This window comes from Sarcophilus harrisii, chromosome 1 (genome assembly GCF_902635505.1).
Source record: "Sarcophilus harrisii chromosome 1, mSarHar1.11, whole genome shotgun sequence".
NCBI classification, from domain to species: domain Eukaryota; kingdom Metazoa; phylum Chordata; class Mammalia; order Dasyuromorphia; family Dasyuridae; genus Sarcophilus; species Sarcophilus harrisii.
The window spans coordinates 300,536,518-300,548,771 of NC_045426.1; the positions used below are offsets into that span (position 1 = coordinate 300,536,518).

Consider the following 12,254-nt stretch of genomic DNA (forward strand, 5'->3'; position numbering starts at 1 on the left):
TAGGTTGCCCCCTATCACTATTACTATTCAATATTGTATTAGAAATGCTAGTTTTGGCAATAAGAGTTGCGAAAGAGATTAAAGGAATTAGAATAGGTAAATTTATTTAGTGTTATACCAATCAGACTCCCAAAAAACCATTTTAATGACATGGAAAAAATAACAACAGAATTCATCTAGAAGAACAAAACATCAAGACTTTCAAGGGAATTAATGAAAAAAAAAAATCAAATGAAGGTGGTCTAGCTGTACCAGGTTTAAAACTATATTATAAAGCAGCAGTCACCAAAAACATTTGGTATCGGCTAAGAAATAGACTAGTTGATCAGTGGAATAGCTTAGGTTCACAGGACAAAATAGTCAATAACTTTAATAATCTAGTGTTTGACAAACCCAAAGACCCCAGTTTTGGGGATAAGAATTCAGTGTTTTATAAACAGTGCTGGGAAAATTGAAAATTAGTATGGCAGAAACTAGGCATTGACCCACACTTAACACTGTACACCAAGATAAGGTCAAAATGGGTTCATGATCCAGGCATAAAGAATGAGATTATAAATAAATTAGAAGAACATCTCAGACCTGTGGAGGAGGAAGGAATTTGTGATCATTATTGATCACAAAATAGAAAATTTTGATTATATCAAATTGAAAAGCTTTTGTACAAACAAAACTAATGCAGACAAGATTAGAAGGGAAGCAATAAACTGGGAAAACATTTTTACAGTCAAAGGTTCTGATAAAGGCCTCATTTCCAAAATATATAAAGAATTGACTCTAATTTGTAAGAAATCAAGCCATTCTCCAATTGATAAATGGTCAAAGGATACGAACAGACAATTTTCACATAAAGAAATTGAAGCTTTCTAGCCATATGAAAAGATACTCCAAATCATCATTAATCAGAGAAATGAAAATAAGACAGGAAAAGATAATGCTGAATGTTGGAAGGGATGTGGTAAAACTGGGACACTGATACATTGTTGGTGGAATTGTGAATATATCTAGCCATTCTGTAGAGCGACTTGGACCTATGCTCAAAAAGTTATCAAACTGTGCATACCCTTTGATCTAGCTTACTACTGGGTTTATATCCCAAAGAGATCTTAAACAAGGGAAAAGGACCTGTATGTGCAAAAATGTTTATGGCAGCCCTGTTTGTAGTGGCCAGAAACTGGAAACTGAATGGATGCCCATCAATTGGAGAATGGCTGAATAAATGGTGGTATATGAATGTTATGGAATATTATTGTTCTGCAAGAAATGACCAGCAGGATGATTTCAGAAAGGCCTGGAGAGACTTACATGAACTGATGCTGAGTGAAATGAGCAGGACCAGGAGATCATTATATACTTCAACAACACTATATAATGATCAATTCTGATGGACATGGTTCTCTTCAACAATGAGATGAACCAAATCAGTTCCATTTGTTCAATAATGAAGAGAACCAGCTACACCCAGCAAACTGGGAAATGAGTATGAACCACAACCTAGCATTTCCAATCTCTTTATTTTTATCCACCTTCATTTTTGATTTCCTTCTCAGGTTAATTTTACCTTATTTCTAAATCTGATTTTTTTTATGCAGCAAAATAACTGTATGGATATGTATACATATATTGTATTTAACATATACTTTAACATATTTAACATGTATTGTCTACCTGCCATCTGGGGAAGGGGGTGAGGAAAGAGGGGAAAAGTTGGAACAGTAGGTTTTTCAAGGGCCAATGCTGAAAAATTACCCATGCATATATCTTGTAAACAAAAAGTTATAGTAATAATAAAATAATAAAAAAAAGAAATGAATTACATTTTAAAACATAAAAAAAGAATTAGGTGGACAAATTAAAGCATGTATTTGGACATATGGGAAAAAAATACATATCTGTAATATCCAAAAACATTATTGGGGCTGAATGAAAAAGCTTATGTTCAAATTTTCTCAGTGACTATCATATGCCTATCTTTGTTTAAAATTAATAAAGCTCCTAAGCATAATAAGTAGGTCAAGGTTTCAACTTCAAGTGTTTTGAAAAGTAACACCGGGCTCAAGAGACAAAGATTAAAACTCTTAAGTAAGATGTTTCACAATGAAATAAAAATGTCCCAAATAAAGAAAATATAGGAAAGAAATCTTATCAGACTTCTTACTTAAGACTCATTTACACTTAGCCCTATAAGGACTTCAGGCATTTCTTTGGTGCAAATCTTTCATTTTTTATTAAAGGAAATTTTATTGACTATGGTTTTGGAAAGAATGCTAGCTAATAATAAATATTACTATTACTAAGGCTATTTTTATTTATTTTGAACTTAAAACATTTTACAGAGAAATAATGTTATTTACAGGGTATTAAAATTTGCATTGTTTGCTATTAAAATAATTAACAATTAGCCTTTAATTACTGATATTAAATCAATAAATAAAGCAGAGTTTTACAATGCCTGCCCAGCATCCTCAATCTTCCTTGGTGGATATGTATTAAAAGATGAATGACTTTAGAAGATTGAAGTTAGTTTTAAAGTTAAGAAACTAACTAAGAAAGTTAGTTTTAAAACTTTATATTTAATCTCAAACTAAAATATTTAAAATATTATGGGTCTTTAACCTATTCTTATAATACTACAAGCTTTTAAAATAGAAAATTGTACCTTCACATTGATTTTTCTCACATAACACTGTGTTTTTATACAATAAGACAGAAGTTCAAAATTTTCTAGGTGTAATTTGGGAAATAGTTTGACATGTGATCTGTTAACCACTACAAATACATTTTGCAATTTACTTCCAGTATATCGTTTTAAAGAGGCAATGTCATTTCATGGAAAGTGTTTTAAAAATTCCCACTTTGAAATGATACACCATACATTAACATAATCTAGAATAAACTAGATTAACACTCATAAGAACATTTTATGTGATCCTCCTGGAAAATGTATTACAATTGATGAGGTTTAGGTCTGGGAGTTCCCTTTAGTTGGGAACCAAAATGAGATTAGGGTTTCTGGTGGTCAGGGAGTTAAATGATAAGGTTTAGTGACAAGGTTTGGGGTTCAGAGAACCAAATGGAGAGGCTCCCCTACACCCTCTTGGGATTCGGTGCAAGGATAGGGAGTTTGGGGGAACTCCCTTCTGGTGGCACAGAGATTCTCTGTAAAGGAATTTACAGACCCCAAAACCTAGATTGATAAAAGAGATTTATTATAGGAATTGGAAAGTAAGGTTAGAAATCCTGACAGAAAGGCATAAAGTCTGGTTAGGGAAATAGGTGAGGATAAAGAGAGGGTGGCACTAGAAAAGAATATTATCCAGTGGGCAGAGGCTTCTTGGCATGGCATAGCCTAGCATAGCCTGTGTGGAACCTCTGCAAAAAGAGGATTTTAGATTGGCTCTTTTATAATAGGAGCTTTGACTACAAGCTGAAGGGAGCTAGTGGGTGAAGTTCTACAATCTGGGATTCAGCTTAGGCTGGAATTTGATTAGAATTCAATGAGTTTCAGGACTGACCTGACCCCACCTAGATAACAGAATGAATCTGTCTTCTTTGCTTTCCCTCAGTGGGGTCCCTCACTGAGGCAGAGTTGAAGGAGATTTTCTCCTTCAAGGATTTTTAGACTTTCAGGGTCCCTTCACAATGATTTTTTTTTAAACAAGGAATCCACTGGATAGAGAAATGCTAAATCCTATATCTTCCCTAAATCAACCAAGCAAAAAACAAAGTAAACTCATAATGTGTTGAATGAACTTTCCTACCTGGTATTGAAGAAGATAATAAGCTAGATCCCACCAAGGTTTAAAGAAATTACCTAAATCAAAAGAGATTATTTGGAACCAGTATTAAGTTTTCCAGATATTTTGTCCTACTTAATCTGCCTTTACAGTAGTTAAATTTCAATTTTCTGGAAACCTCAATGGATGAGCAATTTTGACTAGCAGGATTCTCCCTAATTACTTAAAATTTATCTCTGTATACAACAAAACTTTATTTTTGATGATTCACGATAATCATTTGGAAAATAAAATGTCATGTAATACACTGTAACATATCATCATTGGAACCTGTTACAGTAACAACAGCTCCATGTTGCTGTGCTTTTTGAGCTTCTCTTTTTTTAAAACAATTTTTCTTTCTTTCTTCCTTTTTTGCAGCTACTGTCAGAGTACTAGCTACTGGAGTCCTTTTATATTTATATATAGTTTGAAACTTCTAATCTGAGGAAGGCTTAGACACCTATGGAATACTTTGTTCTAAAAATCCTTAGCAAAGAAATTAGCTTTATTTTTATAAGCCAAATTATGTAACGTCATTTTAGATTGTTAACTCTTTGAAGGTAGGAGACATTTGACTTTTATCTTTGTGTCACCAATTCTTAAAAATACAATAAATGCTTGTTGGACTGAAATGAATTGAATTGAATTGAATGGAAGTCAAAACATGTCAAAACTCTGAATTTCTAAGATGGTCAATGTTGTAGGCTTGTTAGAATTTTGTGCAGTTTGAGGAAAAAGTTTCTGAAGAGTAACTGAGTAAAAGTTTTAATGAAGTCTATGTCACCAAATACAGAAAAACAGAAAAGCCTTTCAGGCAGGACATTAGAGGGCAAAGAACCACAGGCAAGTTATTTAATTCTCTCCGGGTCTAGTTTTTTATTTTTAAAATGGGAAAATAATCTTAGTAAACCCCTTCTCACAGGCTCTATGCCACTATTATCATGTTTACAAAGGACTTCCATTTGAATCTCAGAATTATGATATCTCTAAATAGGATATTTAAACTATCAAGTTTTAAAGTAGCTTTCAAAGTAGTAAGAATTTTTAGCAGAAATTGTTGAGCCTAGGGTCCTACTGTAGAAGCTAAACTCAGTAGGTGATTCAGAGTCCTTGCTACTAGTTTTTCAAATTGTATTCTTTAAATTATTTTGCAACTGATAATGTGCTGGACCTAGAGTGAAAAAGTTCTGGTTTCAAATCTAGCCTCAGATACTTACTGGCATATCTCTTACTTTTTTTTTTTTTTTTTTTTTTTTTTTGCCTCATTTGCTTCATGGGGTCATTGTGAAAGTCAAATGAGTTAATATTTGTAAAAATGTTTAGCATAGTACCTGGTACACAGGAGGTGCTTAACAAATAAATAAATAATGCTTATTCCCTTAGTAAAGGCCTCTTCTCTTCCTTTCCCTGTCCTTCCCTCTCCCCTTTTCTTTATTAAACTGAAAGGCACAAAAAGTCAAAGGCAGTTGTTGAAGTAGCAGTAATACAATAGACACTGTCTACAACCAAAAGGTATAGCTAGGAATATTTTGAGTAAAGGCAAAAATTAGTGGGATTTGGGGAGGAAGGCAATGTTGTGGTCAGTGGGACCACAATAGATAGAGCATGCCCATCCCTTCTACAATCCATTTCCGGATGAAGAAGAATACAATGTGAGTAAAGAGAAGGGGTTTGATCCTGGGCTACCACCTGGAAGGGGCTGTATCAAAGGATAAAGATGTGAAGTCCAAGAATGGTGTTTGCTGTGAAGAGCAGAAGTGACCCTTCTGAAAGTCTGTGGGCTGGGAGTAAATTATGCAGGCCTGGCCCCAGATACAGCTTGTCCTTCACCTCTTCACGAGGTAATAGCTACCTCCTTTTGCTGCCGTTTTTCTACCTAGGCTTGTTCCTATACAATGTTATAACAGGGTGATGAAAACAGAACAGAACAAATGGGAAAAAAGCAAAGAGAAGGGAAATAGACTGATAGGAATGGAGAAAATGATTCCAAAAAAAAAAAAAAAAAAAAAGAAAGAAAGAAAAGGAAAAAGAAGGCTCATAGGAAATGAGAGGGAGGAAAGCAGTAAAAAATCTCATTTATAGGCATGGACACCTAAGACCATGTTTTTACTTTTGGAAACGAAAGAAAGAGAATATCTATGATTCTTTCAATTATTGACATTTAACAAAACTTATGAAAATTGTCACCCTACCCAATTAAATAAATTTTCACATGTTCCATAATGCTGGTACGTTCACAAGGAGAAGCAAAGAACACTTGTTGAATAAAGATTTCTTTTTTGATCAATCATTTCATTTATATATTAAATATATGCTACTAGTTAAAGAAAAAAAAATCACCATTAATTTTTTATGTCTTACCAGGCAAAGCATGTACGAGGTCACCACACAGAACAAAGAATTTAGGCTTGGGGTTGAGCTTATTAATAGCTTGAACAGCTTGTTCTGTTAATCTGATCTCCTCTTCCCATTCATCATCACAATTATCCCATTTGCCAAGTGCCCAGGCTTTCATAAGTCCAAATTGTGGATCTGCTCCTTGGATGAAGTAGAATGGGGATTTCCATTGAAGCTCTTTTTCTTAAATGGAAAATTAAAGAAATACAAAATTTTTCAGGGAAAGCAGCCAGGTTAAAACATAGCATTTTCTTAAATTAAGTAGATTATTTTAACAAGCTATTGTTCAAATAAACCATTTTTCTATCACAGACATTCCTAAACCTTTTTTTTGTCCTAGACCCCTTTGAAACTCTACAGATCACTTCTCAGAATGTTCTTAAATGCACAAAACAAAATATACAGTATTACTAAAGAAATTAATTATATTACAATGCACCCACCAAAAATTAAATAAATAAAATAAATAAAAGTTGCAAGCTGCAAGTTAAGAATCTCTGGTTCAGAGCATTTTGATATATATTAATTCTGAGAAGCCATGTGGCCTAGTATCTAGAGAGCTGATTTCAACTATGGAGGTCTTGGATTCAAATCTTGCCTCCAAAATATAGGAAAGGTTTTCCTGGGCAAGTAAATCACCTAATCTCTCAATGCTCCAGGCAATTCTAAAACTAAGTTGCAGAAAAAGCAAAATTCTTTATTGGAAGAGGAAGTATTTCCCAGGAGCTTCCTATGTGGAAGAGTACATCCCTAATTAATGTGAAAAAAGAATCCCATGAGGTAGTTAGAACCCACCCCTATTTTAAAATCATCTCACTGTTTTGCTACACAGAGGAGTTCGTTCTGACAACTGTTCTACAATAGTTCACTTAATTCTGGGATGGCGGGCTTTAATTCTTTTTGTCCAGTTTGACTAGCTAAATCATTATGCAAAAGATAGAAGGTTTTTTGTCCCTTACAGGATGGAATCTTTCAGCGTTCCCTCAGTACTTTCTCTATTGTGCCTAGGGGTTAGTCTGTTCTATCACCTATACTAGGGCTTATAAATGTTTTGTAAGTGTTATAAATAGTTTAATTGGGTATGTCTAGGACTAGATCTAGCTCAAAATGGTCAGGATTAGCTGAAATCTTTTAGGTGTAAGACCTATGACTATATTTTATATAATTTTAACTTTGAATAGTGCAAACTCTAATATGTAAGTCCACTTCACAGAATTCATTATTCAAACTTATATAATTGTATAAGCAATATATATACAAATTGTATAAGCAAATGAAACCAAGCTTTTTTGTTTAAGAATTATAGAATCAAAATGAATTGAAGAGCATTAACATAATATTGTACACAGATTATTAGTTTTCAATAGCAAATTTTAAAGCCAGATTTAAAAATACCATGAACATCAACTCTTTGAAACATATTAATAGTTCAAAATTTTCTACTCTCGACTCATAATGTCACTGTTTGCACTATTGAGGGATGAGCCAGCATTTTAATTATAAAATATGGAACTTGGAAATTTGACTATCTGGTTGAATATATAGTGCCATAATGAAATCTTGAAATTAGTCAACATGGAAAATATTAACATTTTGAAGACTGCGAGTTTAATGTGCATATGCATGGGGATGATACTTCATTATTGAATCCTTATTCTGTTTAAATGAATTTTGTGAGTCATTAATGTCTACCTTTAGAAACTAAAACCTTAAAAGGAAATACAGAAGGGGGGTTGTCATTTAAATGTTTTTGTTTTTTTCCTATTTAACCTAGTTGAATCCTGGATAAAGAGTAATTTTTTTAAAATGTTATGTCTATTTCTTTTTTGGCTTTAATTTCTGAAGGAAGATAAATTGTGGTGTTTCATTATTTATATTTAGTAAAGATTATTAAAAACTGTAGTTCTGTTCAATTATTATTTAGCTAAGGTCTACAAGGTTAAAATGGCAAAAGATAAAAATTTCCATATGTATTGTTTACATTTCTTAAGATAGAAATCAAAGCCTAAGGTACTTTCTAGGGCTAAATTTATAACCTCTCTTAAGGCTTTCCAAGAGTGTTCCCAAAGCTGACTGGCAGACAGATTAGGTAGAATGCTGGATTTGGAGTCAAGAAACCTAGTTTTAGGCCTTTACTGGTTTGATGACTATAATCAAGGCACTTCTCAGAAAGTTACCTTCAAAACAGGGGAGATACTGAGAACAGTAATAGAGCATTTCAGTTTCCTAAATCTTTATGCTTCTTGATAAGAGTCAAACTCACTGTTTATCTGTACTACCTTTTCTGAAAACATTTTCCAGTCATCCTGATCTTTATCTTATCACTGGACTCGTATGACTCCAGAGGAGAAAGTGGAGTGGTAACATCAGCTCTCTCTCAATTAAAACCAATTTACTTGCATGTCATAGCATCTTCTCTCTGATGTTAAGGTTCTCTTCAAGAATTAAAGACAAAAAACAACACCTTAAAATTCTCTTTCTCTGTGTGTGTGTGTGTGTGTGTCTCTCTCTCTTTCTGTCTTTCTTTCCCTCCCTTTCCTTCTGCCAACCCCTCCCCTTCCCGCTTTCTTCCCCGCCTTTTCTCTCTTGGGCATCCAGTTTAAGATGTCTAATAGGCATTTGGAAATGTGAGAATGGATAAGCAAATTTGAGAATCATTTGCAGAGACATAACAACTGAGTCCATGGGAGTTAGTAGAATCACCAAGTACTGAAATACAGAGAAAAGAGAAGAGGGTCCAAAATAAAAAAGCCCATGGGTATGGGATATGGATGGTTTACAGATATGATCTGGATGAAGGAATGTAGGAACAGGTGGAAAGGCAGGAAGAGAACAAGAAGAGAGTGGTGTCCCAAAAAAACTAGAGAAGAGAATATTGTCAAGAAGATGATTGAAAGTATCAAAGGCTGCAGCAAAAGTCAAGAAGGATAAAGTCTGAAAAAAGGTCATCAGAATTGGCAATTAAGAGATCACTGGTAACAAAGAAGAGTTTCAGTTAAAAAATGAGAAAAACCAGACTATAGATAGTTAAGTAGAGAGGGAGAGAAGAGGAAATGGAGATGTAATTTGTAGACTACTTTCTCAAGTAGTTATAAACAGCAGAAGAAATATAGAATGACAGTATGGGTGGATGATCAAGTGAGGGATTTTGTGGGCAGTAGAAAAGCATTCGGCAGAGGAGGAAAGATTGAAAAGAAGCACCTATTGTGTGGCAGGCATTAAACCAAACATAAATTACCTTGCCTCTATTGATGATTACTGTATATGTCTTTCTCAGGGCAAAGTAAATTTTTTTTTTTTTGCTGAGGCAATTGGGGTTAAGTGACTTGCCCAAGGTCACACAACTAGGAAGTGCTAAGTGTCTGAGAGCAGATTTGTACTCCGGTCCCCCTGACTTCAGGGCTAGTGCTCTTATCCACTGTGCAGTCTAGCTGTCCCCCACAGTAAATTCTTTGTAGTTAAGGATTCTTTTCTTTTTTTTCCAGTATGCCCACAAGCTAGCTCAAAGCCTTGAATTTAAGGTTTAGTGAATTAAATCAAAAAGACTACCTGAAAACTATGAGACTATTGGCACCTTCAGCTTGCTCTTTTCTCACCATTCTGCCATAAAAACTTATTTCAGAATCAGAAGTAGTCTTCTGTTATGATTTATCTTTTACAAATGCTAAACATTATATAGTTTTCTTTTGTTTATGAATCAATGAATTTTTTAAAAATTCTTTTAATTGCTTACTATGTGCCCTGTGCTGGGGATACAAACTTAACCTTACTGAGAATAGTAATAGAGCATTTCAGTTTCCTAAATCTTTATGCTTCTTGATAAGAGTCAAACTCACTGTTTATCTGTACTATCTTTTCTGAAAACATTTTCCAGTCATCCTGATCTTTATCTTATCACTGGACTCGTATGACTCCAGAGGAGAAAGTGGAGTAAGTAAGTACTACTCAGTAAGGTAGTTTCTATATATGAAGTACTCACACACTATGCTCAAAAATTACTAGAGTAGACTAATACATCAGATTTAAATACCCTAGCAAAACTGTAGGCCGAGAAGACCTTAAAGATACTGTAAGAGATCATATAGCACGGCCAGATGGTCCTTTCTTACCTAAAGCAATATAGTTGCTGACTTCCAGATCATAAGCAGTCAGTAAAAGTGAGCACTCATGTTCATCCTTCAAGACAAAGATTCTGGAGAAGCCTGCCCTCCCATCATTAGGAAGAAGGAGGTCTCAATGGAGTAGGGATCTTGAGTTCTCTCAGACACTGTTAGGGACAGACACAAGTTGGTGTCTAGCTGAGAAGAGAAAGTGGGAGAGAGGGCAATGTTGACTAAAAGACTGTGACAAGAAGTCACTTGTGATTATTGTCCCTGATCTAGATAGGATCTTGGGTACCCTGTTCAAACAATCAATTATTATCATAATTAATTAAAGGATAAGCTCTTAATTAGCTAGGTTGGTCTTTAAAAAGTAGACAGTCTGTTTTAGGTAACACACCCTTAAGATTTTCTAATAACATTTATGCTCTGTTAACCTAGCCTTTGAGAACACAAGGTCTCTTGCAATGAGTCATCAAAATTCAACTTTTTGAAGGGCAAGTATACTGATATAATATATGAACAGGCTTTATAAAAACAACTAGTTTAAGAAAATGAAATAAACAAAAATAGTTGATGTTCTAATGACTTGCAAAATTATCTCACTAAAATCATCCATCAGTGGATCATGCATACTCTGGAAGAAAACCCTTACAATCTCAAGCGCTTTCTATATTTCTCTTCCTCTTTATTTCTGAACTTCTGAACTTCCAGAAAAGTAGTCTACATTTGCTCCTTCTATTTGTTCATTACCTACTCATTATCCAGTTCCCTGCAATTTTGTTTCTGTCTGTACTTCTCTACTGAAACAAAGTCAACAATTATCTCTAATTGGCAAACTGAGTGGCTTTTTCTCAAATGTCTTCTTTCTTGAGGCTCTGGAGCTTTTGAAAACAGGAGCCAAGTCGTTTGATAATTTATACTGAAGGTTTATAACTTTGAACGCAAGCTGAGAAGCCAAAAGGAAGTTCCCAGATATGGAAGTCCCTTTGAAGGCAAAAAAAGATTCATTTTAAAAAATTTTATCCACAGTATTAAGTCAAAGTTTCTTGCATTATGATTTAAAAATGTCTGCTAAATTAAACTGAAAAAGCAGAGTAATTCAAGGTTGTGGATAAGAGGCTTTAATTGACAGCTTAAACTCTGCCCTAGACTCCACGAAAAGATCTAAACCTGAGGCCTGTGAACTTTAAAAAAAGTTGATAACTTTTATTATAACTCATTACATCTGTAATCCTATATATTTTGTTTTATTATATAAAAACACTATTTTGAGAGGAAATCAGTCCATAGGCTTCATCAGATTGATAAAGGGGACACACAAAAAAAGTTAAGAACCCCTTTTATAGAGGCAAGAGGAAGCCACCAAGGTTTCTGAGCAGGGGAATGATATAGTCAAACTATGCCTTTGGAAGACTGTTTGACTGCGGTGTGGAGAATGGATTAAAGAGAAGAAAACAATGAAAGAGGGAGAGCAATTAGAAGGTTGTTATAATAGTTCAAGCGAGAAGTGATGAGAGCCTGTAACAAAGCTAAGTGAAAAGAAAGAGAAAAACATGGAGGTAGAACCTATAAGACATGGTAACTGATTGAGTATGAGGAATAAGGTATACAAGAAAGTAAAGTATTATTCCAAGTTTACCAATCTGAATGACTAAAAGTATAGTAGCAACCTCCACAGAAAAAGGGATATTTGAAAGAGAGGTAGGTTTAGGGGGAAAATATTTCACTTTGAGAATAATGAATTTGAGATGACAATGGGGCACACAGGTGTCATTGTCCATCTATAAAGATTAACTGGTAAGGCTGTCAGATGGCCACAGTGGATAGAGGGCTGGCCCTGAATTCAGGAGGATTTCAGTTCAAATCTGGCCTCAGACACTTACCATGTCCTACCTGTGTAATCCTAAACAAGTCACTTAACACCAATTACCTCAAAACAAAACAAAAGTTTAACTGCTGACTGAGTTAAAATAAT

At 34.3% G+C, this 12,254-nt stretch overlaps 1 protein-coding gene across 1 annotated transcript in view; it reads right to left on the reverse strand.

The window, feature by feature from the left end:
- The window catches only part of CPPED1 (calcineurin like phosphoesterase domain containing 1), a 136,370-nt gene that overhangs the window by 102,392 nt on the left and 21,724 nt on the right, over nucleotides 1-12,254 (reverse strand). The window contains exon 2 of the mRNA XM_031944403.1: nucleotides 6,141-6,359. Within this exon, the coding sequence (XP_031800263.1) occupies nucleotides 6,141-6,359 (219 nt within the window). The remainder of the gene's footprint in view (nucleotides 1-6,140; nucleotides 6,360-12,254) is intronic.